At 52.3% G+C, this 27,075-nt stretch overlaps 1 protein-coding gene across 3 annotated transcripts; it reads right to left on the reverse strand.

Moving 5' to 3' along the window:
• Nucleotides 1-943: 943 nt before the first annotated feature.
• git1 (G protein-coupled receptor kinase interacting ArfGAP 1) lies at nucleotides 944-26,599 on the reverse strand. Of its 3 annotated transcripts, XM_072701549.1 has the most exons (21): nucleotides 26,001-26,599; nucleotides 20,164-20,297; nucleotides 19,864-19,976; nucleotides 18,023-18,128; nucleotides 17,619-17,705; nucleotides 17,109-17,239; nucleotides 16,561-16,655; nucleotides 16,267-16,309; nucleotides 15,683-15,709; nucleotides 15,107-15,155; nucleotides 14,641-14,713; nucleotides 14,190-14,287; nucleotides 13,021-13,132; nucleotides 12,776-12,903; nucleotides 12,251-12,403; nucleotides 11,340-11,609; nucleotides 3,443-3,523; nucleotides 3,191-3,267; nucleotides 2,927-3,103; nucleotides 1,313-1,376; nucleotides 944-1,198 (listed from the first exon to the last, which is right to left on the reverse strand). In XM_072701549.1, the coding sequence occupies exons 1-21, from the start codon at nucleotides 26,050-26,052 to the stop codon at nucleotides 971-973; spliced, it is 2,298 nt and encodes a 765-aa protein (XP_072557650.1). In that variant the 5' UTR covers nucleotides 26,053-26,599; the 3' UTR covers nucleotides 944-970. The 3 variants fall into 3 exon arrangements, with proteins under 3 accessions (XP_072557650.1, XP_072557651.1, XP_072557652.1); XM_072701550.1 differs by lacking the exon at nucleotides 15,683-15,709; XM_072701551.1 differs by lacking the exon at nucleotides 11,340-11,609 and having other exon boundaries at nucleotides 26,001-26,597.
• Between the last annotated feature and the right edge of the window lie 476 nt (nucleotides 26,600-27,075).

Genomic DNA, 27,075 nt, shown 5'->3' on the forward strand with positions numbered 1-27,075 from the left:
AACAAAAAACATGCTTTTGGCCACTGTTAGACTGCTGACGTGTAACCTGGAGGTGTCACGCTGAGCTCTGGGGATCCCCTGACAGGTCAGAGGTCACAGGCCAGTCCAGTCAGAGAGGAGGGTAGGGCAGGCATTTAGCACGTTAGCACTCAAAGTTCCCCTTGTTAGACTGGCTAAGAAATGTACATGGAATAACTGAGAAACAAAACAGATCATATAAAATGACGAGACAATAATAATAATAATAATAATAATACAAAAAAATAATAGCAACAATAATAATTCCAGTGTTTTAAGTATTTTTCCATCAGTAATTTTGTCCCAAGAGGTACATATACAAAAATAGGAAAGAAAAAAAAAAAAAAAAAGACAGACAGACAGAGACAGAGAGACAGAGACAGACAGACAAACAAACACCTAAATTCCACAATGAAGAATATAACTGTTCCAGAAGGGCCTCGTTAGCAGTTTCTCTGCCATCCAGGGAATCCACTCCAAGTGGCTGCCCAGGGGGACTGAGTGCGAGAGCAGACAGTCACTCTACCCCAGCTCCAGGCATATTCCCGGCCTGGTCCTTAGTCAAAGTATCTGTCATAGTGTTTCAGACGGGTGGGGAGGGTGGTGGGGGCCGGGGGGCTGGGGTACAGTGGGACATCCTTGCAATGAGAGGGAGTGACATTAACGTCTGGCAAGATGAATCGAGCCAATCCACTGCTTCCATAGCGCAGTGTCCCCGCCCCTCCCTCGTCTCCCATTGGAAGGCTCTGTGTAGCCGGCTTGTATGCGTGCACCATTCACATGTTCCCATTTGGCCTCCAGTCTGTCCATTTCTCCGTCCATCTTCACTTATCCTCTACGGCGTCTCTGATCCGTGGCATCTGTCATCCACATCTGTCTTCCTCTCCCTTTTCCCCCCATTCTCGCTTCCTCCCCTCCCACCCACCCCCATCCCCCCTCTCCCATCCTCCACTCACTGCTTCTTCTCGCGGGTGGTGATGGTAACCAGTTGTTTGGCAGCCTTGGCGATATCATAGGCGCACTGGATGACTTGCTGGGTGAGGAGCTGGTAGTCGACAGGCGGGCCGGTGGGGGCCGCTGACGATTCGGCTGGTGCCGCCTTCCGGCACTCCCCCTGCAGGCGGGCCGCACTGGCGGCCAGGAGGCGCAGGGAGCAGCGCACCGCATCCAGCGCCGGCCGCTGCCAGGGAGGTCAGAGGTCAGACATACCACAACTGTGGAGGGCAGGCTGGGAATAAGAGCTGGGAGGACCAGGGCAGCAGGACAAAGGACACGGCTAGACGGCAGCCATTACCTTGGGGAAAAGGGAGGCCATTTCAGTCACAGCGCAGTGGATCTTCTCTGAGCACGGCACGAAGCTGGACGGGCACAAACACAGACACAGAATTCAGGGATCAGTCCTATCATCCTTTCCTACCAGTTCCTACCAACTGCATTAGGAGGTTACTGGCTACTGTGGAATAACGACATTCCATGTTCCAGAATCAAGACCGCATTGCCATAATTATATTGGTATGACTAACATTTTGCACATTTCGATATACACAGTGCAGCAGACGTGATCACAGTGGCACCGCACTCATTGCGTGGAGAAACTACCGACATGGAAGCTGACCGTAGTGCCTGCTTCTGGGTGACACACCATGAGGGTGAAGGCAGAGCCGACAGCCCCTGTAAGCAAGCGCTGCTTGGAGCGGGCAGCACATCTAACCTGGCGGAGTGTCTGTCTCTCGCTCAGCCGGACTTACATACGGAGTGTAAAGACGGCGGGTGTGCGTGATGACTGACATAAGACACATGACAGTGATGTGACGTAGCGTTGTTATGTTTCGTGTGACTTCACGTTGTTTCCATGGTGATGAAAAGCAGGTCAGGCTAAGTGACGGACAGCAGAGAGACCAACATGAGCCTGACATGACGGGGATCGTCCAGGGGGTTTGCAGCAGCCGAAGCCAAACTAATATCACAATCTATGCACTGGGTGGAGTTTAATTAACTTACGCGTATTTCACTGATAATGTTAAAGCTATATAATAGGCTATTGCTGTTGGTTACATTCATAAATAGGCCCATTTATTTCAAAGCAATGTAATACTTAAGCAGGAATGTTTCACAGTATTGATTTAGTATACTGAGCTTCCAAAGCTTGTATGAACTCAGAATTTTGGTTTCGATCCCACTGTGTTAGTTACACCATAGAAGCTTCTGGATAGGGCTCGTCTGAAGCATTACAGACTGTGAATATTCCCTCTGAGAAAGAGCATTATGTAACATTACGGGACATTGTGGGACATTGTGGGGCATTATGGGACATTGTGGGGCATTACGGGACATTACGGGACATTGTGGGGCATTATGTGACATTAAAGGGCATTGTGGGGCATTATACATAAGAACATAAGAACATATGTGACATTACGGGACATTGTGGGGCATTATGTGACATTAAAGGGCATTGTGGGGCATTATGGGACATTGTGGGGCATTATGGGGCATTATGGGACATTACTGGACATTGTGGCGCATTAGATGACATTGTGGGGCATTAGATGACATTACAGGGCATTGTGTGACATTACGGGACATTGTGGGGCATTATGGGACATTACGGGACATTGTGGGGCATTATGGGACATTGTGGGACATTACTGGACATTGTGGGGCATTAGATGACATTGTGGGGCATTAGATGAAATTACGGGGCATTATGGGACATTGTGGGACATTACGGGGCATTGTAGAGCATTGTGGGACATTACGGGGCATTGTAGGGCATTATGTGACATTACGGGGCATTATGTGACATTACGGGGCATTATGTGACATTACGGGGAATTATGGGACATTGTGGGACATTACAGGGCATTGTAGGGCATTGTGGGACATTGTGGAGCAGCAGGCCTCCTACCTGTCATGCTTGAACTCCTGTGCGGCCCGCAGCAGCTCCTGGATGTTCTTGGTCACCTGCTCCGTCTTCAGGATGACATCCTCGGTGCAGGGCAGCGTGGGGTCCGGCTCACCCGCCTCTCCGAAAGCCCCGTCCTCCAGCTCGGCCCGGACCTCATCCTCGCTGCTGCGGCCCGCACTGCACACACACAAGCATCACTCTGGGCACGTAACAAGACCTGCCCATGAATGACGGAAAGAGCCCCAAGCTCGCCTCCCTCCCCACCTGACTGACAGGTCATAGGTCTGGGTGTTGTCATAGTCGCTGTCAGTACCACTGGTATGCTTCTCTCCTTTTGGGGCCTGGGGACACAGCACCATGAACAAAATGAGTCACCACAGGGGGGCAGCACTGAGGCAGCACATTACACACTCTCCGTTTTTGGGCTTTGCTACATCACACCTTGTGTCACCGTGCTGGAGATGAGTGGGGGGCAGGGGGATAGGGATGGGGCGGGGGTGGCGGGTGGGGTCTTACCATGTAGCGGCCCACCTCAGTCGATCCTGAGAGCTGCAGGCCGCTGTAGGGGGCGGGGCCTGTGGACACACCCCTCCTCACCTGCAGAGTGGAGCCACAGGAGGCAGGGGCAGACAAGACGACGATTTGGAGATGAGCAGATGACAAGCTGAGGCCACTTTGAATGGCCAACAATCCCAGTTAAAGCGGCAGGCTCTGATGCCTCTAACTAGCCAATAATTACACAGGGTTGTGTTTCAGCCAGGTAAGCTGCCTTTGAGAGCGAGATCAGAGCAGTGCTTCTCGAGTGTGTCAGTGTGACGGTGTGAATGTGGAGGTGTCTGTATGTGTGGAGGTGTGAGTGTAGGTGTGGAGGTGTGAGTGTAGGTGTGGAGGTGTCTGTATGTGTGGAGGTGTGAGTGTAGGTGTGGAGGTGTGAGTGTAGGTGTGGAGGTGTCGGTATGTGTGGAGGTGTGAGTGTAGGTGTGGAGGTGTGAGTGTAGGTGTGGAGGTGTGAGTGTAGGTGTGGAGGTGTGAGTGTAGGTGTGGAGGTGTGAGTGTAGGTGTGGAGGTGTGAGTGTAGGTGTGGAGGTGTGAGTGTAGGTGTGGAGGTGTGTGGAGGTGTGGAGGTGTGTGGAGGTGTGAGTGTAGGTGTGAGTGTAGGTGTGGAGGTGTCTGTATGTGTGGAGGTGTGAGTGTAGGTGTGGAGGTGTGAGTGTAGGTGTGGAGGTGTGAGTGTAGGTGTGGAGGTGTGAGTGTAGGTGTGGAGGTGTGAGTGTAGGTGTGGAGGTGTCTGTATGTGTGGAGGTGTGAGTGTAGGTGTGGAGGTGTCGGTATGTGTGGAGGTGTGAGTGTAGGTGTGGAGGTGTCTGTATGTGTGGAGGTGTGAGTGTAGGTGTGGAGGTGTCTGTATGTGTGGAGGTGTGAGTGTAGGTGTGGAGGTGTGAGTGTAGGTGTGGAGGTGTCTGTATGTGTGGAGGTGTGAGTGTAGGTGTGGAGGTGTGAGTGTAGGTGTGGAGGTGTGAGTGTAGGTGTGGAGGTGTGAGTGTAGGTGTGGAGGTGTGAGTGTAGGTGTGGAGGTGTCTGTATGTGTGGAGGTGTGAGTGTAGGTGTGGAGGTGTCGGTATGTGTGGAGGTGTCGGTATGTGTGGAGGTGTCTGTATGTGTGGAGGTGTGAGTGTAGGTGTGGAGGTGTCTGTATGTGTGGAGGTGTGAGTGTAGGTGTGGAGGTGTGAGTGTAGGTGTGGAGGTGTCTGTATGTGTGGAGGTGTGAGTGTAGGTGTGGAGGTGTGAGTGTAGGTGTGGAGGTGTCTGTATGTGTGGAGGTGTGAGTGTAGGTGTGGAGGTGTGAGTGTAGGTGTGGAGGTGTCTGTATGTGTGGAGGTGTGAGTGTAGGTGTGGAGGTGTGAGTGTAGGTGTGGAGGTGTCTGTATGTGTGGAGGTGTGAGTGTAGGTGTGGAGGTGTGAGTGTAGGTGTGGAGGTGTCTGTATGTGTGGAGGTGTGAGTGTAGGTGTGGAGGTGTGAGTGTAGGTGTGGAGGTGTGAGTGTAGGTGTGGAGGTGTGAGTGTAGGTGTGGAGGTGTGAGTGTAGGTGTGGAGGTGTCTGTATGTGTGGAGGTGTGAGTGTAGGTGTGGAGGTGTGAGTGTAGGTGTGGAGGTGTCTGTATGTGTGGAGGTGTGAGTGTAGGTGTGGAGGTGTGAGTGTAGGTGTGGAGGTGTCTGTATGTGTGGAGGTGTGAGTGTAGGTGTGGAGGTGTGAGTGTAGGTGTGGAGGTGTCTGTATGTGTGGAGGTGTGAGTGTAGGTGTGGAGGTGTGAGTGTAGGTGTGGAGGTGTCTGTATGTGTGGAGGTGTGAGTGTAGGTGTGGAGGTGTCGGTGTGAGTGTAGGTGTCGGTATGTGTGGAGGTGTGAGTGTAGGTGTGGAGGTGTGAGTGTAGGTGTGGAGGTGTGAGTGTAGGTGTGGAGGTGTGAGTGTAGGTGTGGAGGTGTGAGTGTAGGTGTGGAGGTGTGAGTGTAGGTGTGGAGGTGTGAGTGTAGGTGTGGAGGTGTGAGTGTAGGTGTGGAGGTGTGAGTGTAGGTGTGGAGGTGTGAGTGTAGGTGTGGAGGTGTGAGTGTAGGTGTGGAGGTGTGAGTGTAGGTGTGGAGGTGTGAGTGTAGGTGTGGAGGTGTGAGTGTAGGTGTGGAGGTGTGAGTGTAGGTGTGGAGGTGTGAGTGTAGGTGTGGAGGTGTGAGTGTAGGTGTGGAGGTGTGAGTGTAGGTGTGGAGGTGTCGGTATGTGTGGAGGTGTGAGTGTAGGTGTCGGTATGTGTGGAGGTGTCTGTATGTGTGGAGGTGTGAGTGTAGGTGTGGAGGTGTGTGTAGGTGTGGAGGTGTGAGTGTAGGTGTGGAGGTGTGTGTAGGTGTGAGTGTAGGTGTGGAGGTGTCGGTATGTGTGGAGGTGTGAGTGTAGGTGTCGGTATGTGTGGAGGTGTCTGTATGTGTGGAGGTGTGAGTGTAGGTGTGGAGGTGTGTGTAGGTGTGGAGGTGTGAGTGTAGGTGTGGAGGTGTGTGTAGGTGTGAGTGTAGGTGTGGAGGTGTCTGTATGTGTGGAGGTGTGAGTGTAGGTGTGGAGGTGTGTGTAGGTGTGGAGGTGTGAGTGTAGGTGTGGAGGTGTGTGGAGGTGTGGAGGTGTGAGTGTAGGTGTGGAGGTGTGTGGAGGTGTGAGTGTAGGTGTGGAGGTGTCTGTAGGTGTGGAGGTGTCTGTATGTGTGGAGGTGTGAGTGTAGGTGTGGAGGTGTCGGTATGTGTGGAGGTGTGAGTGTAGGTGTGGAGGTGTCTGTATGTGTGGAGGTGTCGGTATGTGTGGAGGTGTCTGTATGTGTGGAGGTGTGAGTGTAGGTGTGGAGGTGTCTGTATGTGTGGAGGTGTGAGTGTAGGTGTGGAGGTGTCTGTATGTGTGGAGGTGTGAGTGTAGGTGTGGAGGTGTCGGTATGTGTGGAGGTGTCGGTATGTGTGGAGGTGTGAGTGTAGGTGTCGGTATGTGTGGAGGTGTGTGTAGGTGTGTGTAGGTGTGGAGGTGTGAGTGTAGGTGTGGAGGTGTGTGTAGGTGTGAGTGTAGGTGTGGAGGTGTCGGTATGTGTGGAGGTGTGAGTGTAGGTGTGGAGGTGTGAGTGTAGGTGTGGAGGTGTGAGTGTAGGTGTGGAGGTGTGAGTGTAGGTGTGGAGGTGTCGGTATGTGTGGAGGTGTCGGTATGTGTGGAGGTGTCTGTATGTGTGGAGGTGTCTGTATGTGTGGAGGTGTCGGTGTAGGTGTGGAGGTGTGAGTGTAGGTGTGGAGGTGTCTGTATGTGTGGAGGTGTGAGTGTAGGTGTGGAGGTGTGAGTGTAGGTGTGGAGGTGTGAGTGTAGGTGTGGAGGTGTGAGTGTAGGTGTGGAGGTGTGAGTGTAGGTGTGGAGGTGTGAGTGTAGGTGTCGGTATGTGTGGAGGTGTGAGTGTAGGTGTGGTGGTGTGAGTGTAGGTGTGGAGGTGTGAGTGTAGGTGTGGAGGTGTCGGTATGTGTGGAGGTGTGAGTGTAGGTGTGGAGGTGTGAGTGTAGGTGTGGTGGTGTGAGTGTAGGTGTGGTGGTGTGAGTGTAGGTGTGGTGGTGTGAGTGTAGGTGTGGTGGTGTGAGTGTAGGTGTGGAGGTGTCGGTATGCGTGGAGGTGTCTGTATGTGTGGAGGTGTGAGTGTAGGTGTGGTGGTGTGAGTGTAGGTGTGGAGGTGTGAGTGTAGGTGTGGAGGTGTGAGTGTAGGTGTGGAGGTGTCGGTATGTGTGGAGGTGTGAGTGTAGGTGTGGAGGTGTCGGTATGTGTGGAGGTGTGAGTGTAGGTGTGGAGGTGTGAGTGTAGGTGTGGAGGTGTGAGTGTAGGTGTGGAGGTGTGAGTGTAGGTGTGGAGGTGTGAGTGTAGGTGTGGAGGTGTCGGTATGTGTGGAGGTGTGAGTGTAGGTGTGGAGGTGTGAGTGTAGGTGTGGAGGTGTGAGTGTAGGTGTGGAGGTGTGAGTGTAGGTGTGGAGGTGTCGGTATGTGTGGAGGTGTCGGTATGTGTGGAGGTGTGAGTGTAGGTGTGGAGGTGTGAGTGTAGGTGTGGAGGTGTCGGTATGTGTGGAGGTGTGAGTGTAGGTGTGGAGGTGTGAGTGTAGGTGTGGAGGTGTGAGTGTAGGTGTGGAGGTGTCGGTATGTGTGGAGGTGTCGGTATGTGTGGAGGTGTGAGTGTAGGTGTGGAGGTGTGAGTGTAGGTGTGGAGGTGTGAGTGTAGGTGTGGAGGTGTGAGTGTAGGTGTGGAGGTGTGAGTGTAGGTGTGGAGGTGTGAGTGTAGGTGTGGAGGTGTCGGTATGTGTGGAGGTGTGAGTGTAGGTGTGGAGGTGTGAGTGTAGGTGTGGAGGTGTGAGTGTAGGTGTGGAGGTGTGAGTGTAGGTGTGGAGGTGTGAGTGTAGGTGTGGAGGTGTCGGTATGTGTGGAGGTGTGAGTGTAGGTGTGGAGGTGTGAGTGTAGGTGTGGAGGTGTGAGTGTAGGTGTGGAGGTGTGAGTGTAGGTGTGGAGGTGTCGGTATGTGTGGAGGTGTGAGTGTAGGTGTGGAGGTGTGAGTGTAGGTGTGGAGGTGTGAGTGTAGGTGTGGAGGTGTGAGTGTAGGTGTGGAGGTGTGAGTGTAGGTGTGGAGGTGTCGGTATGTGTGGAGGTGTGAGTGTAGGTGTGGAGGTGTGAGTGTAGGTGTGGAGGTGTGAGTGTAGGTGTGGAGGTGTGTGCCCAGGCTGTGGTGGGCCGGTCTGCTTACACTGGAAGCAAAAGGAGATGTTTCTAAAGGAACCATGTGACTGTACACTTTAACCACTAACATGTTGGTATTTCCTCAGACTTGGACATCAGACCATGCCTGCAGTTCAGGCACTTCAGTAACCGTCCATTAGTGGGATCTTGTTAAGTCCTTTAACTACTACAACATCTGCTGGTCAAGAATGGAGCTAGAGTGCCAGGCAGTTCTAGCCGAGCTCTGATGTAGTAGCAGTAAACCGAGAGCTGACTCCCACGCCCAGGCCGGAATCACAGGACACAGACTGGACACAGACTTGGGCATGGTTGCATGGAAGGCCTCCAGACGGCAGAGCCTGCTTCGCTTCTGGGAAAAACCGCCCCCACTTCAATCCATGAGCCACAGCGGGCCAAAATGGCAGCCAGTAAGCGTCTGAGGCGGCAGTAATTATCAGCCCGACAGGACACTGCAGCTCCGAGCTGGCAGCACGTCAGACGACCTTGGGTTGACTGCCCAGATGAACAAATGTGGGAGGTTTCATGGCTGCTAGTGGTGCTGTGATTGTGACTTATACACAGTCATTGAGGCCTGCCACCTTGTGGCCTCAGGATTGAATAGCAGGTAGTACGGGATCAGACTTTGGAGTAAGCTTTAATTTGGCAATCAGAATATAAGGTCTATTGATTACCCATCTACAATACTGTAGATCAGGGGTGAGCAGTCATACCCAGAAAGGGCCGCTGTGTCTGCAGGTTCTCACTGCAACTCCCTTATTAGATTACTAATTAAAGGACTGATTGGCTGAAGAGTCCTCACACCTGGGTCTGAACAGCTGACCTAAAGGTTACCCCAAAAACCTGCACACACACCGGCCCACTGCGGTAAGATTGGTCACCCCTGCTGAAGACAGATTAATATATACTGTTTGATAAATACTCTGTCCTGATTGGTTCAGGGTTGTTGATTATGATCCTATAACAGCATAGTGAACCAGCAGCACCAGCAAATGAGCAACAAAGCAAAAAGAAAACATGGATGACTTCCCAAACCTGCCTGCCACGAGCTGCTTCCGTCAGTCCTCTCCGGTCAGCCAGAAAAGTGGAGTTTGGTATGTTTTTAAGCAATCTATCCAGCCAAAAATCAGCCTGTCGACTGCTACTCAGTTTGGTAGATGCGTGTACAGGTTGAATGTTGTTAAAAGCAGACAAATTACTTCATTATATTCCTACTCAATAAATGGTGGAGCTTGGCAAGGGGCCGTGGCGAGAGCGGGACAGGCGGCTATATGAAGGTGCATGACGCTGTACGGCGTCCGTATCCTGCTCCCCACACCCACAGACGGACAGACGTTTGACGGGCAAACTGCACTCCATATAGACAAAGTGCCACGCAGACAAATGCATGTAACAAACAGGACACACCAAGCGCGGAATGGAACACAGGGATTCAATGCAGACCGCAAAACACCTGGCAGGGCAAGCAGGTGTATGTGGTTTGCTTACAGCCTGCACGTGATTGGCTGTGCTGCAGCACGACAGATAGAAAAAGACAGACTGTGACTTTAGTTCCTGTCCCCCTATAGTGGCCTCAAAGCAGCAAAACAGCGAGGCGCGTGATCAAGGTGAACTGGCTGCCAGTGAAAACAGGCTGGGAGCGGGCAGAGAACAGTGCCTAGGGGAAAGGAGGAGGCGGGGTTAAGGAGGGAAGAGTTCCTTAGGGGAAAGGAGGAGGCGGGGTTAAGGAGGGAAGAGTTCCTTAGGGGAAAGGAGGAGGCGGGGTTAAGGAGGGAAGAGTGCCTAGGGGAAAGGAGGAGGCAGGGTAAAGGAGGGAAGAGTGCCTAGGGGAAAGGAGGAGGCGGGGTTAAGGAGGGAAGAGTTCCTTAGGGGAAAGGAGGAGGCAGGGTAAAGGAGGGAAGAGTGCCTAGGGGAAAAGAGGAGGCGGGGTTAAGGAGGGAAGAGTGCCTAGGGGAAAGGAGGAGGCGGGGTTAAGGAGGGAAGAGTGCCTAGGGGAAAGGAGGAGGCGGGGTTAAGGAGGGAAGAGTTCCTTAGGGGAAAGGAGGAGGCGGGGTTAAGGAGGGAAGAGTGCCTAGGGGAAAGGAGGAGGCGGGGTTAAGGAGGGAAGAGTTCCTTAGGGGAAAGGAGGAGGCAGGGTAAAGGAGGGAAGAGTGCCTTAGGGGAAAGGAGGAGGCAGGGTAAAGGAGGGAAGAGTGCCTAGGGGAAAGGAGGAGGCGGGGTTAAGGAGGGAAGAGTTCCTTAGGGGAAAGGAGGAGGCAGGGTAAAGGAGGGAAGAGTGCCTAGGGGAAAGGAGGAGGCGGGGTTAAGGAGGAGGCAGGGTAAAGGAGGGAAGAGTGCCTTAGGGGAAAGGAGGAGCCGGGGTTAATGAAGGAAGAGTGCCTAGGGGAAAGGAGGAGGCGGGGTTAATGAAGGAAGAGTGCCTAGGGGAAAGGAGGAGGCGGGGTTAATGAAGGAAGAGTGCCTAGGGGAAAGGAGGAGGTGGGATTAAGGAAGGAAGAGTGCCTAGGGGAAAGGAGGAGGCGGGGTTAAGGAAGGAAGAGTGCCTAGGGGAAAGGAGGAGGCGGGGTTAAGGAGGGAAGAGTGCCTAGGGGAAAGGAGGAGGTGGGATTAAGGAAGGAAGAGTGCCTAGGGGAAAGGAGGAGGCGGGGTTAAGGAAGGAAGAGTGCCTAGGGGAAAGGAGGAGGCGGGTTAAGGAGGGAAGAGTTCCTAGAGGAAAGGAGGAGGTGGAGTTAAGGAGGGAAGAGTACTTAGGGCAGGGGTGCCCAAGTCCAGTCCTGGGGGGCCAGAGCCCTGTGTAGCTTAGTTCTTTCCCTGTTCCACCATAAATGATTCAGCTCAAGAGCTGTGTGTTAATTAGCACAAGGAGTTGAATCAGGTTTGTTAAATGAGGGGAAACCCAAAAATGTGCAGGGTTCTGGCCCTCCAGGACTGGAGTTGGGCGCCCCTGACCTAGGGGAAAGAAGGAGGCAGGGTTGAGGAGGGAAGAGTGCCTAGGGGAAAGGAGGAGGCGGGGTTAAGGAGCAACAAGCGCTTTAGGATTAAAAGCAGCGAACAAGCACTGGGGGAGTGAGGGAAAGACGGCCATTGTGCCATTCCGCCATTGCCATACCCTCCGGCAGGGGTTGGGGTTTACACTTACACTGGGGTGCAGGGGCTGCAGGCGGCCGGCAAGGGGGTCCAGGGCAGGGGAGAGGGCCTTGGGGGGTGCCGCGCCGGGCTCGTACATGGAGATGGCCTGCCTGTCCCTCCTGTGCGTGGCCGGGGCAGGAGAGGCACTGAAGCTGACATCCCCTGCCCCGCGAGCCACTGCTCCGGGCCAAAGGCCCGGCCCGCCACCCGCTCCCTGAAGCATGCCCCCTCCCTCCTGGCCCCCCCGCATTGCACTGTTCTCCATCTGCATCCTGGAGATCTACAGGAGAGGGGGACGAGGGGATGGTCAACCTGGATTTGTAGGATGAAATGAACACGCACACACACACACGCACGCACGCACACACACACACACACACACACACACACACGCACAGACAGAGGGCTCAGCCAGGTGAAGCTAATGACAGCATTAGGGTTTAGTTCACACAGGGTAGTACAGTTAAGTTTGCCTCTAACTAGCAGGAGAATGATGTAACACATTAATAGGACACACATCCCTGGGAAACAGGTATTTAAGGTGGGTGATCTGTCTTATTGTGCTGCACAGAAACCAAGGCGATCATCCCGGCCCAGAGGGGCCTGTCCGCCGGGGTGTGACCGTCAAACGGACCGGAAGACTGTGCTTGGGGAACAACGGCACCATGTGGCCGCAGGGAATGACAGAGATGCCATGTGGAGGACAATGCTGGAGTCAACAAGAAGACGGGGCACAGACAGCATGACGCCGTCGAGACACACAGAAAACATGGCGTATACACTAGCGGCTCCCTGACACTGTACTTACCCCTGGCTGGAGGGAGGCTAACGCTGTCACAGCCCATCCTAATTCAGATTCACATGTTCACATGTTCTAGTGCATGTGCTCCCTCTGTGTCTGACGGGGCGTCTGAGCCATACCTCCTTCTGCAGACGCCTCAGCTCCTCACTCAGGTTGTTGTTGACCTTCATCAGCTGCTGTACCTTCGCCTCTGAGGAGGCCAAGGCCTTCTTCACCTCCAGGTACTCCTGCAGCGTGATGGGGCCGTCCGACAGGTCAGAGGAGTCCATGCTCTGTGGGGCGAGGGGGGGGGGTCGTTAGATTGGGACACGTCGGCTCTGTTGTTCTCAGGGTGAGGTGGTATAACATCAGCTGGGTGGAGCTTGATTAGATCAGAGTGAGAACAGGCCCAGCCCCGGCGGGCAGGAGGTCTAGGGGAGGATACGTTCCTTTCTACTAAAATATAGTGATGCCCATTTCGTGGGAGTACTGAGACATTGTCCTCTCTTTCTCTTTCTTTTTCCCTCTCCTTACCCACAGAAATACCCCCCTGCCTTGGCCTAGGATCACGCCGACGTTAGCACAGAAACATGTGGAAGCCCTGCAAAGCATTCTGGGACACGCTGGGAGGAGGGTGTGGGCCCTGTGGCCCTTCAGCCCGGCACCTTGGCGCGGTTGTTGCGCTGGGCACCGCTGTTATTCTGGGTCGTCAGCTCGCTGTCTGTGTCCTCGTCCGACGCTACGCTGTCGTAGTCGTGCTGGTCGTCGTCGCCGTGAACGAGATCCAGCGGGTCTAATGCCGAAGGATGGGGGGGGCTGTGTTACTATAGGAACCCCACAAACACCCCCGGTAACAACACGCTGACATCAGGACTGATGCTGGCCCTGAGCAGCCCCCCCCCCCACTCACCCACGGGGCTCGCGAGTCCTTTCCCCTGCTGGCGTCTCTTGGCATCGCTCAGGATGTCGATGATGAGGGTCGCAAACTCCCGTGCGTTGAAGCGTGCCAGCTTCTGACGGCCCTGAGGGGGAAGATGGTGGCAGCGAGGGTGAGCGGCAGGCAACACAGGGGGTGCGGGGCCCACGGACCCTGGACAGGAGGCTGGCTGACGGACCGACGCGGAGTAGCTGTCCCTGCAGAAATAGTAACCCAGTTCCCAAAAACACATCTGCACACTGAAAATTGCTCTGCATTCGCACAGAGGCAGACGTCTGCTGGAAGGGTTTAAGACCCGCTCCGCGACGCACGCTGAGCTATCCCGGCCTCGGCCCATCTTCAGGCGGCTGGGGGGTCCTGCTCTTCAACACCCTCACATACAAAACAGACTATCAATTATAACAGTAACGATGGGGATAACAGTAACGATGGGGATAACCATAACGAGCTGCCCCTCCCACGAGCCTCCTGGTGTGAACAGCTGATAGCGGCACACTGGCATCGACTAATCATGGCTGAGGAGGAGCGATCTGCCAAACCAGCTCTCCGGGGCCACATCTCCCTCCTTCTCTTCACCCCCCATCTGAATCCAAAGTGGCTCACACACACTCTCGCTCTGCCATCGAATCCACTGCCAGACCTATTTTTAGAGAGTCACTCTCACAGCTCCCCCGACTGTCTTCCTCACTCATCTTGAGTTTTCCTGACCTACCCTTTTCCTCTGAGTCTACCTGTGTGTCTGCGTGTACATTAGCCCCCCAGGTACTGGGCGCAGAGCCCGGTCACGCCCCTGTCTGCGTGTATGTTAAACCCCCTGATACTGGGCACGGTGCACTGGTCACACCCCTGTCTGCGTGTACATTAGACCCCTGGGTACTTGGCGTGGTGCCCGGTCACTCCCCTGTCTGCGTGTCTGCGTTACAGCCCTGGGTACCCGGCGTGGTGCCCAGTGTCTCCTTTTTGCATGTCTGCATGTGCGCTACACCCTCAAGTACCCAGGGCAGTGCCTGGTCTCACCCCTGTCTGCGTGTGCGTTACACCCCCTGGTACCCAGAGCGATGCCCAGTCGCGCCTCTGTCTGTGTGTGCATAACACCCCTGGGTACCCGGCGCGATGCCCAGTCTCGTGGTGCCGGTGAATACCTGGTTACGAGTGGCAGAGTACTCGGGGTTGACTGGTAAGAAGGGCACAGCGCTGCGCTCAGTCACCAGAGTGCTGTGGTTCTGGGTCGTCAGCCACACTGGGGGGGGACACATCAACAGAGTATATCACTGTGGTGACAGGAGATGCATTCAAAACACACCCAGCACTCATGCTAATGGGGACACACACACACACACAGGCTTACGATGTAAAGTGTCTGTCTGGCAAGGAGAATTAAAGGGAAGAGAGGAGAGAATGAAAGAATGCCAGGAACACTCCCTCTTCCTTCCTCTCTTTCTCTCACTCTCTCTCCCTCCATTTCTACGCAAAGCCACGTAGGTGTTTACAGTGGGAGGGGAAACCACATGGTCACCCTCTCTGAACAAGGAGGACGAGGAGGGCAGGCAGAGGTTGACGTCCCTGCCATCGGGGGGGGGGGCACGCTCTCACCTGCGTCGTTCTCCCGGCGGTCCACCTCGTCGTACACGTCCATGGCCAGCTCCTCGAACAAGCGGTTGCTCAGCTGTGGTGCATAGACAGGAGCAGTCACACAGGGTGCTGGGGTCCCATATGTGGGGGATGCAACCCGCTCCTATGCCGGAAGGACGCGACCCGCTCATACGCTAGGGGGGACGCGACCCGCTCTTACGCTAGGGGGGACGCGACCCGCTCTTACGCTAGGGGGGACGCGACCCGCTCTTATGCAGGGTTTCCCTGCACAGCTCCAGCTTTGGCTCCCAATAGCTTCATCAGGATGATGATTTTGATAGCAGGTCACCCTAGCCGGTGAGTGAGGTGCTAACTGCATGCTAATTAAAATGCACTCTCTGAAATGCATAGAGCCCCCCCGCACCCCTGCTCTGGACGACAGGGTTGACATGATCTCTACCCCGCCTCTGCAGGATGGCACACTCACCGCCTGGAGCTTCTTCTTGGCTGCCTTTGCCAGTTCTGATAGGTCCAGGCTGAATAAAGACACAAACACGCACAGACACACACACAGGGTAGAGAGACAGGGGCAGAGTGTCAGAGCAATATGACAATTCAGAACTTTACGTCAAAGTGCCACACGAGGGTGGGTGGAGTCTACGGGTACAATCCGTGTAGCGTGAGAGATGGGCGGGGTCAAAGGACAAACTCAGGTGACTGTCACCTGCCAACACCTGCCCAGTGTCACAGGGCCGCTAAACACTCTACACAGAACTGGACAATTCTCTCTTATAACTGATGAGAAGCCAGCCCATAATAGCCCTGAAAATGTGTGTGCAGATCATTCCATATCACAAATTGATTTAAACAATTACATGGACAAATATGCCACTGCTATCAATTACGTGACTGTATTGAATTACATGGTAAGGAATGTCAGAACGGGGAAAGTGAGTCTGCTCCTCTTTGAACCTCTGGACGGAGATGCAGGAATGAAGGCAGTGTGTGAGAGAGGAGCAGAGGCCTGCCGGGTGGCGTGAGCAATGAAAAGAAGGAGAGATACCTCTGCGTCGGGCACTTAGGGCGAGCTCTGCCTCCAGCCGCGCAGCGAGATGGAGAGAACAGAAAACGAGTGAGCGAGAGGGGGAGTTAGAGGGAGAGAGGGAGAGAGAGAAAAAGGAGGAGAAACAGTAAGTTAGAAAAAGTCAGAAAGGCAGAGAGGAAGAGAGAGAGGCAGCCAGAGATCAAGCGAGAGGAACAGACCCAGGTAACAAGTCAGTCACAGTGACCCTGGAGTTCACCTGGATTTTAACACCAACTAACCTATATAGTTTGGCACCACCTGGAGGCCAAATTACAGAAATACAGAAACATTAACCATACACGACTACAGAGCTGAAAAGAATATTTACTGAAAAGAAGACTATTGTTCTTTAAATCATATATCGTGACCATATAAATGATAAATAACTGGGCAAAGCATCATGCACACACAGTACATCACAGGTACGCGCGCACACACACACACACACACACACACACACACACGCGCACACACACACACACACACACACACACACACACACACACACGTACCAAACACACGGAGGTGCTATGAAGCTAGCACAGCCCCACAAGCCCCCTTACCTGTCTGCCATCTGTGGGATGATGTAATGGCCATTTTTATGATCTACAAGGCAAACAGAAGCATTCAGAATGTGTGGCTGAGGACCCCCCCATGGCCACAGCAGCAGTACTGAGCATCTGCACTAAAAACTCCCATTGAGGGATCTGTTTGCAACAACGTTTTGCTGTTGGCCAGTCATTCCTGCAACTGGGGGAAAATGTCATTGCTCCTAATAACTGATACAGGTGAGCTTCAGCACTGGGGAGAACTGGGACTGCTGGTGCCCACCTGGGGTAGAGCGTGGGAGCACTTACCTGGGCGTCGGCCACACAGATAGAAGGCCAGCCGATCGGTGAGTTCATACTGACACTCCACCAGCCGCTCGGCCAGTTCCACCTGGCCGGCCTGCCTGCGGCACAGAAACGCCGTTATCTCACAGCACATACGGCCCACTCGCCACAAACAGGTCACCTATGAGGCCGGAACCGCATTAGGTCACACCCACATCCACACAAGACCCCACCCACACCCATTCAAGGCCATGCCCACTCCCCAGACACTAACAGGTAACCTGGGGCCACGCCCACATTAGGCCACACCCAAGTGACCCTAACCGCACCCATTCAAGGCCACGCCCACACATCACATACAAGGTCAGGCACCACATTCTGCCGTCGGATTTTACCATAACTGAGCCAGTACAAATGGGTTTTAAATGGTACATTAAATGTGGTACAAACAGAAGAATCAGTGTAGAACTGCGGCGGAATGCGTTCAAAGGCTCAGGAGGAGATACACAGCCCAGTCTGTACCGTGTGAGGACACACACTGCACCACATCAGCTCCACCACCAGGGGGCTACCTGGCATAGTCCATTGGTGTGCGGCCATTGATGTCAGGGGCACCAGGATCGGCCCCATATACCACCAGCAACTCTGCCTGCAGCACCTGACCCGCCTTCGCGGCCACGTGCAGGGGGGTGGTGCCCTTCTCCTATGACACATAGGGGGGGGGGAAACATTCAGGTAACAAAAAGGTAAATAAACCACTTAAGTCCTGGGATGAAACCTCATGCGTGACAAGAGAAACAGTAAAGGTTTCTCAGCATTACACTGAATGTTAACCGACAAAATAACAATTATTATTAATAATTAAGGTAATAAGTGCACACTTTCCCATGTGCCCTGGGGTGACACTGAAGCTGAACCATAGAACACCTCATGGTATAAACGGCGTCGAGGATACAGTGTGCTGTGAGACAAGTTTCACACCTGCTCCTGTTCCCCATCCCTTCATGCATCAGGTACGCAGCGTCCACTACTGTGACATTTATATTGGGGGGGGTGGGGGATGGGGGCGGGGCTGGACTCACCGGGTGAAAGAAGTTGGCCTGCGCTCCGAGGGAAAGCAGCCGTAGGCAGGTCTCCAGGCTGCCGGTCCGCACACTGGAGTGCAGCTGCTGCAGGGGCAGAAGCATCATGTCCGTCAGAAACCCCCCAGCACCGCGACGGGGGCAGGTACAGGGAGCAGGGTGGGCCAATGTCTCCCCCACCCTACCAGGGCCGCTTGGTGTAAATGACTTGTGTGTGTACAGGAGAGAGATTCGTGTGTGTGTGTACAGGAGAGAGAGACTCGTGTGTGACTTTATGTATAGGAAAGAGAGATTCATGTGTGATGGTGTGTGTGTGTATGTGTGTGTTTGTGTATGTGTGTATGTGCGTGTCTGTTTTTTGTGTGTGTATGTGTGTGTGTGTGTGTGTGCATGTATGTCCTCACCTTACTGAGGTCCTTGGTAGTCACGCCGTCATCATCGCGACATGGAAGCTTGTGGACGAAGGCCAGCATCTGGTACTTTGCTCGAATGAACTCTGACTTGGTGGGACTACGGAAAGATGGGGAGAGATGAAGAGATGGAGGAAGAGAAGAGAAAGGAAAGAGGAGGCCCCAGTGTGTGGAGAGGCTTCCCCTCATGCCGCAGACATGGTCACACTGCCTGCATTCTCAGAAATGGGACATTTGGATGCCTAAAATACACGCATGCAAACACTTCCACATTTAATTAATCCTCACTTTCACTTCGCATTCAAAAGAGCGACAATAATTCAAGTTCCTCTTTAGCAAAATAAATACATTTCTGCATGATAAACATCTGAAATAAAACAATTAAGAACCTTGTTTAATCACATTGCCCCATTCGTTTCCAGCGCATCTCATTTAAATGCCCTCGGTGGAACAGCACTCTCAGAAACAGCGGCACCGTAAACACGCAGCCATTAATGCCCAAATGCTGTGTACACAGAATCCTTCCAAGATTTTGCACGGCTTACATAACGCTACATTTCTATATTTATAATATTCAAAGTTTCAATTTTCTTAAAGAGGCCGGGCAGCTTTTATGGAATGAGGCACTGCGTTAATGAGCGTGGAAATGTCAGGCGTGTAACAGGTGTGCATCCTCCACGCTATTCTAGGTCACGCGATGTCCCCCTCTAATGAACCCTCCTGCTCTGGGCTCATTATGACTGGAAGAAAGGCAGAGGCGCTGGGGGGCCACAGCAGGACGGCCCTCTCACACACGGCAGTACAGTACTGTGGGGCCACAGCAAGACGGCCCTCTCACACACGGCAGTACAGTACTGTGAGGCCACAGCAGGACGGCCCTCTCACACACGGCAGTACAGTACTGTGAGGCCACAGCAGGACGGCCCTCTCACACACGGCAGTACAGTACTGTGAGGCCACAGCAGGACGGCCCTCTCACACACGGCAGTACAGTACTGTGAGGCCACAGCAGGACGGCCCCCTCACACACGGCAGTACAGTACTGTGAGGCCACAGCAGGACGGCCCCCTCACACACGGCAGTACAGTACTGTGAGGCCACAGCAGGACGGCCCTCTCACACACAGCAGTACAGTACTGTGAGGCCACAGCAGGACGGCCCTCTCACACACGGCAGTACAGTACTGTGAGGCCACAGCAGGACGGCCCCCTCACACACGGCAGTACAGTACTGTGAGGCCACAGCAGGACGGCCCTCTCACACACGGCAGTACAGTACTGTGAGGCCACAGCAGGACGGCCCTCTCACACACGGCAGTACAGTACTGTGAGGCCACAGCAGGACGGCCCTCTCACACACGGCAGTACAGTACTGTGAGGCCACAGCAGGACGGCCCTCTCACACACGGCAGTACAGTACTGTGAGGCCACAGCAGGACGGCCCTCTCACACACGGCAGTACAGTACTGTGAGGCCACAGCAGGACGGCCCTCTCACACACGGCAGTACAGTACTGTGAGGCCACAGCAGGACGGCCCTCTCACACACGGCAGTACAGTACTGTGAGGCATACCGCAGACCCTGCTGACAGCATGTGTGACAGAGCGGAGGACATGCAGCACGGCAGCCAGGCTACTACACCACGCCTCAGGTGCAAGACAAGGTGAGGACTCAAGCTACTTAACCTGAAATTTTTATATTAATGTGCTGTCCTTTAAAAGTATAACATTTTGTACTAGTAAATTATGTGAAAATAATAGTGTCTGTGAACCAGGGTGCACACTTCCTGCGTGACACCCTGTGGGAGGAACAGAAGGGTCTTTTGGAGATACTCACTGCACTTTATCCTGTGGGTTGGGCTTCCGCCGGCCACTCTGCACCTGCGCTGGGTCCAGCAGTGAGTGCTCCCAGATGGAATTTGCCCCATTGCTGGCCAGGGTTTGCACCATCTGCAACACAGGGCAATTTTGGGTTCACTGGCACCGCCCTGCTGGCCATTGCACACGCCCCTCCACTGGCTAAATGCTCAATAACTTCAGTTTTCTCTCCCACTCAGCATTACCAGTGCCGTGCCCCACCCATGCCACGATGTAGGATGACAAGCCCCCCCCCCCCCCCCCCCCAGTGAACTCGTACCTGCAGCAGTGCCGGGGGCCAGCCGCTGTGGCGCAGGTGCTTGACGATAGAGATGTGCCTGCCCAGGCTGCGGTGCACGGAGCAGCACTCATCGCAGATAAACACCCCCCGGTTAATGCTGCTCCAGCCCGGATCTGACAGCACAGGCAACAGAGAGAGGGATGGGGGGAGAGAGGGAGCGAGAGAGAGGGAGAGAGGGATGGGGGAGAGAAGGAGGGATGGGAGAAGAGAGGAAGGGATGGGGGAGAGAGGGGAAGGGATGAGGGAGAGGGGGATGGGGGAGAGAGAAGGAGGGATGGGAGAAGAGAGGAAGGGATGGGGGAGAGAGGGGAAGGGATGATGGAGAGAGGGATGGGGGGAGAGAGAAGGAAGGATGGGAGAAGAGAGGAAGGGATGGGGAGAGAGGGGAAGGGATGAGGGAGAGAGGGATGGGGGAGAGAAGGAGGGATGGGAGAAGAGAGGAAGGGATGGGGGAGAGAGGGGAAGGGATGGGGGAGAGAGGGATGGGGGAGAGAGAAGGAGGGATGGGAGAAGAGAGGGATGGGGAGGGAGGGATTGGGAGAGGGATAGTAGGAGAGAGAGAGGGAGAGGTACAGACAGATGAGGGAGAGAGGGATGAGGGATGGGGGAGAGGGGAGAGAGAGACAGAGAGAGAGGGTGAGTATAGTAAGTGGCCTGAGATGCTTCTCCTGATCTAATGCGAGGCCTTATCAGCACCGCAAGTTGAGTCTCGCATCCCAGACACTGAGCCTTTATAGCCGATTTTGGCTGAAGCATTAAATAATTACTTTGTTTATACCAGGGCTTCCTGTCCAAAGTGTTCCAGCCAAGTCACAGGTTTCACAGCAGTGTGAAAGCGAGTTAAAATAAAGTCCTTTACTGCACAGTAACACTATCAGTCCCTAAAAACATCTCCCCAACATGGCTGACGACTCGACGGCCAGCGGCCCATCAGAGAAATCCAGCAGGGTACCATCATGCCACACCCACAAAAGAAACCACACCACACCCAAGAGGGCTACGGATCCTTAGGTTGTCTACCGATTTGGGACACTGGATGAAATCTAAGCTCTCCGTTCACATGTTACAGTCTCGGGTCCTTCGTAGCAACAGCTCACCCCCCTCTGCCTGACACAGAGACATATATGGAACAGGTCGCGTTTTATTATACACAGAAGGAGTTCAGATCTGGATTTAAATTATCCCACATTACATTAAAAGGTTTCACACAATTAAAACATGCAGACGCAGGTTACAAGATGCAGGTTAGCTTAACTGCTATGTGACGGGACCTTTAAATTTAAATCACTGATGTAAAAATACCGCCTAGCCATGGTCGGTGTCTGAAAACAGAACAGCAGACAGTCTAAACACCCAGATCCCCTTCACTGGCAGGCGGGCAGATGACCCCCTAGCCAGATCACTCTCTCACACACACACACACACACCCTGCGACTAAGCAGAGGTTTTAAAGTACAGCCTTCAGTGACTGTTACACAACATTTCCATGGGTGTCGATTAAAGCTTCCATCACAAATAAATCACATATTTCATATACACCTGTCTGTCAGTCAGGCCTTCAATCACAGCCATCAACAAAACTCTGCAACACTCACAGCATCATCAGCACAGGGGAATGGCGGTATTACTCTGCTGTACATACATTCTAAAATCACTAAAACACCATTTAAAACAATGGCGAACAATCACTATGGAATTACTTGAATGGCCCTTCAGAAACGGCCTCACCGCCTGGTCCTCATTCATGCAGATGTAAACATCACGTTTGGAATAGACCCATATGAATTAATGCATGTGGCTAAGGACAGCCCGGCTTGAGTGTACCGGGTCGGGGCCCAGGGACCGAGCCAGCAGTACCAGCTGCCCTCAAAGCCGCAGGGAGAGCGTCTTGATGGGAGGAACAGCAGCTAGGTCAATGTCGCGGGGTGACAAGGCAACACTGCTGCAAAATCACGCTCCCACATGCCTCTGACAAAAAGATACAACGAGTCCGTGTCCTAACGCCCCACACACAGCCACATTTAACGGCAGCTCTCAGCCAACTTACATACCATCTTCAGTTCAATTTACTCAAATTCTGACCAAATTCAGGACATAATCTGGCCGATTTCCCAATTCTTGACATTTATAATGATGTTATTAATGTTGTTGTTGTTGTTATTATTTTGTATATTATAATTAATTAGATTTACTTAACACCTTTCACAATCCCAAGGTGGCTTTCCAAGGAGGAAAAGAAAAAAAAACACAACACAACACAACACAACACACACACACACACACAAGCATCTAAGACGGGAAGAGAAATGTTCATCAAACAGGAAGGTCTTTAAGTTGGATTCAAAAGTCGAGAATGAAGCCCGGCCACAGAGAGACTGAGTTAGAGAATTCCTGAATTTGATTGTATTCTACACAAGGAGTAGACTACAGCTGGATGACCAGAGAGAGCGAGAGGTAGAGTAAGGGGTCAGAAGATTCCTGCGGGAAGGGGGTCGAAGGCTATGTAGTGCTTTGCAGGATTTTGAGTTTGATACGGGACTGAACTGGTAAGCAGTGCAGCTGTGAGAGAATGGGGGTGATGCGAGTAGAGCGCCTACTACGGGTGAGGAGTGTTACAGCAGAGTTCTTTAGTAAAGCTTTAGTAAAGATGTAGCAAGAAGACCAAAGAGAAGGAGATTATAATAATCAGCACAGGACATGATGAAAGCATGGATCACAGTCTGTGCATCATTATGAGAGAGAAGAGGCCAAAGGCGAGCGATATTACGGAGGTGGGAAAAATGCAGTTTTGGTGTGGGACTCGATATGCTGATCAAAGTTCAGTGATGGGACAAACGGTACTCCGAGATTTCTGAGCGTAGAAGCAGGTTTAACCTACAGCATCATCAATAACCAAACATTATTTCCATATTTGTCATGGAGACTTGCTGAAGGTATGTTTGTGCTGGCAGGAAAGCAAAAAGGAGCAAATTTATCGTAATAATGCAGCCTCAAATTATATTATCATACAGGGAAAAAATATATGGACTGAACAACCAAATACACCACTGGAGAGCACATGAATAACAATAATTGTGTATTAATGTCTGTCGTAAAACAATCTCATCAGAGATGTGATGCACTCACTGAAGGTGATAGTATTACTACCAGGGAATGCTCTGTGATATACTATTCTAGATAACTTGTCACAGGCAAAAGAAGGAGCTCCATTTGCAATAAATCTTTAAACACCAGAACAGTGGAAAACCTCATCTTTTCCCCTTTGCAGTATATTTATGGGTCAGCTGATGAATAATCAAAAAGAACCAAATTTCTGTTCTGAGAAACGGGCCATAGGTTGGTGCTGGTTGGCTGGGAGCCAGGCCGGGCTGAGCCGGGCCGAACGGGTCCAGGGTTTGGGTGGGAAAGAACTGTGACACATTGTGAGAAAGAACTGTGACACGGATGAAACGGCATCACTCCTGGAAAACCGCCTGACAAATAGTGGTCCCTGTCTGATAACAGACCCTCCTGTCACACGCACATTCTTCAAACACTGTGACACACTAACTTAAAAATCTGCAGACGAAACACTGATTAGGATCAAAACAGTCATGGTGAGAGGTAGGTACTGTCTGCGCGCGCGAGAGGCCAGCACACTAAGTGAGCTGTTCTCTGGCTCACCATTCTGCTGCAGCCCAGGGGAGACTATCTCTGCACAAGTACTAGCTCTGCCTGGCTGGCAGCTCTAGCTGAAGAGGAGACAGCAGTCAGATTCACGACCGCAGCTTCTTTTAATTCAGTGTTTTTTTTTTTTTTTTTGAAAAAAACTTGTAATTCTTTCCACATCACTAAAAACCTACCCATCTGCATCTCTCAGCTAAGTTCCATAACACCAGGAGTGTCAGAGACTGTTTCATTCACTCTCTCCCTCTCTCTCTCACACACACACACACACACACACACACACAAACACACAAACACATGTATGTGTGCACACACAGACTGACTGACAGACAGACAGACAGCCAGCCAGCCACACACACACACACACACACACACACACACACACACACACACACACACACACACACACACAGCGACTGTGTGGGGCAGCTCCTACTCTCTGCACGCACACATGTACACGCACAAACAAACACACACACACACACACACACACACACGATACAGAATCCCCCTAGCCAGATCCAAAATTGCACACCGATCTGTCAGCCTTTAACAATCTCCACAGACACCAAAGACAGAATCAGGGTCACTCCCCCTAAACAGCACAGTTGGACACACCTTGACCTCACACAGATGTGCTCACTTCCATTGCTCTCCTCCCTTGGGCCCGGTCGTTAAATTCAGGGTGGGGCTTGGGAGGTACCGGTCTGGGACCTCCACTTCTGTTGTGAGCCATGGAGTTGAATGAATGCAACCATTTACCTAATGAATGGGATGATGTGACACCAAAGTGAAACCAGCACTGAATGCAGGATGGCATCGCGTCACATTTCAAGCAAATGAAAAGGCAGGCATTACTCTGCATGGTACATTTGCACTTTTCCTCCCATTATCCAAGGAAAAGGTGCTTTTTAATCAGGCTGTCTCCCTGTGGACGGGGGCTGGACTGCTGGCCACCAGCTCAGCCTCACTTAACTCTGTGCACCTTATACTTCATCCTGCCAGCAGCCTTTCTTGGCTGGACACTCCATCTTGCAGTGGCATCCAGACCAGGCCCCCTGCTGATGCACTTAGTGTTTGTTCAACTGAAGTCTCATTGATGTCTGAGGGCTGTTCAACTGGCGTCCACCGATCAAGTGTTCTTTGGGTCACCGACAGAGAGACCCCTGCCACACACACACACACACACACACACACACACACACACACTGTGCTACCCTTCTTACAGCCATATTACGTAGTATTTTAATTGGACACCAATATGACTTAAGTGGGAGTTGCACATTTCTCCAGTGCTTTTCAGTCTACAGCTACAAAAGATCTATTTAAAGTACGAGTAACTATGGACCTTATGCCAGTACACAGCACACAAATATTCATCTCACGGATCTCAATTACAAAATTTATATGATAAAGTACAAGCAGACATAGTGACATTTTAAACACAGCTTTGATAAATGTTCTAAGTATGGTGTCCCTCGGTGTGACAAATTCACAATTAAGTCATGATTTTCTAACATGTAAAACGAATGATTCTGACTGTCTTAAGGAGTGGATCCTCCCTGCTAAAATCACAGCAGCTAGCAAGCAAGCTAAAAATGAGCTTGTTCAATATGAAAGGACTGGAGTGTAAGGCGTGAGCAAAACAGCCATACGCATACAGTACATAATGTACAGAAAAGAAAGTGCTTTAATCCAGCATGGAGTGGCTATCTGCTACCTTGCACAGAAAGTGACACAGATAAAAAAACATAAACTGCTAGCTTATCTTAGCTAACGTTAGCTTACTAGCTATCTGCTCACCGGACTGAGAGCATCCCATTGGGTTTCTTCGTTAAGTGTTCTCATGTGCAGGAATTTTCCATTAATGTTGTTATTATGGGACGTCGGGTGAAATACTACCAAGACAATTTAACGACCGGCTTTGACAGAAAAGCAAAACATAAGCACAAATAAATACGAGACCTTGAGGCCCTCGCACTAGGAGCCACCGGCCATTTTCCTGCTTCGGGAATCCGGGATATCGGCATAATGCGCCGTTTTTCCATACCTCCTCCCCGCCGCCGACCCCGGGAGTCTGTCTTACCCCCACCCCCTCCTCCTCCTCCTCCCCGCCCCAACAGCGCTTCATTTCGCAGTTTGTTCCCTACCTGGGGCACTGCAGTCGGCGCAGACTTCGGTCCTCTGCACTTTTCTGGACATGTTGATAATCGCCCCCCCCCTAAATTAAGCCCGTGTCCCCCGGCTGAGCCTGGATGCTGACGATGCCCGTCCTTCCCAAGAGCGACGTCCGCGGCTCCCTTGATGCCGCCCTGAACCCCCGGAAGTCTCCCGGCCCTCGCCGCTTTGCCTCGCCCCCTGTCCCCGTCCCGATCCCCGGCTGCGACAATCCTTCCGATCGTCCTAGACTAACTACGTTTTACTGCAAGTGGGAAAAAATAGTGTGGAACCGGAACCACGACACAGCTAGGTGGCTACCCACGGTGAATGACAATGGGTACTATTTTAGCAGGCTTTGTTATCCTAATATCTTCATTGCTCCAGCGAAAAGGGAAGCGTGGCATGGGGAGCGATCAATGTCGCTACTCCAGCTTTTATTTATATCCTGCACACTACACATTAAATACAGCATAGGGGTTTTTTGAGCCCTAGCCTTTCCCCTCTGCCTCGTCGTCTCTCTCTCCCTCTCTCTCCCTTTCTCTAGCGGTGCCTTGGGGGGAGAGAGAGTACGGAACGCTATGAGGTCACTCCAGCATTCACCATAAAACGCTTCCTTTCCGTCTTTTCTCGTCCGGAGCATCCGCACGTCAAGGCGCTATACACGCCCTGAACTGGCAACATCTGCCTGGGACACTTTACTCGAGCTGTCAGTTTATTTCAGATGGATAAAATCCCGTGACGTTTGGGGGAAACATCAATACTGTACGTCGATGCTCTTAAATGTAATATTTGTATCCCCCGACGGAACAGGATAAGCGATTATAAGATGGATGGATTATATTTATGCTTACAATACGCAAGTATGTGTGAATAAAAAAGTATGCAAGTATGTGTGAATAAAATATAGACCTACATATATCAGGGCCAATTCTATTGTAATGAGCATGCACTGATTTCTATTGTGATAACAGACAAATGGCACACACCATAGGCCTATATATTACCCTACTTTCATTATGTGTTGTTCGTATGCTATAAGCCTATGTAACTGGGCGTGATTTGACA

The sequence above is a fragment of the Paramormyrops kingsleyae genome, chromosome 17 (assembly GCF_048594095.1).
Source record: "Paramormyrops kingsleyae isolate MSU_618 chromosome 17, PKINGS_0.4, whole genome shotgun sequence".
Taxonomy (NCBI): Eukaryota; Metazoa; Chordata; class Actinopteri; order Osteoglossiformes; family Mormyridae; genus Paramormyrops; species Paramormyrops kingsleyae.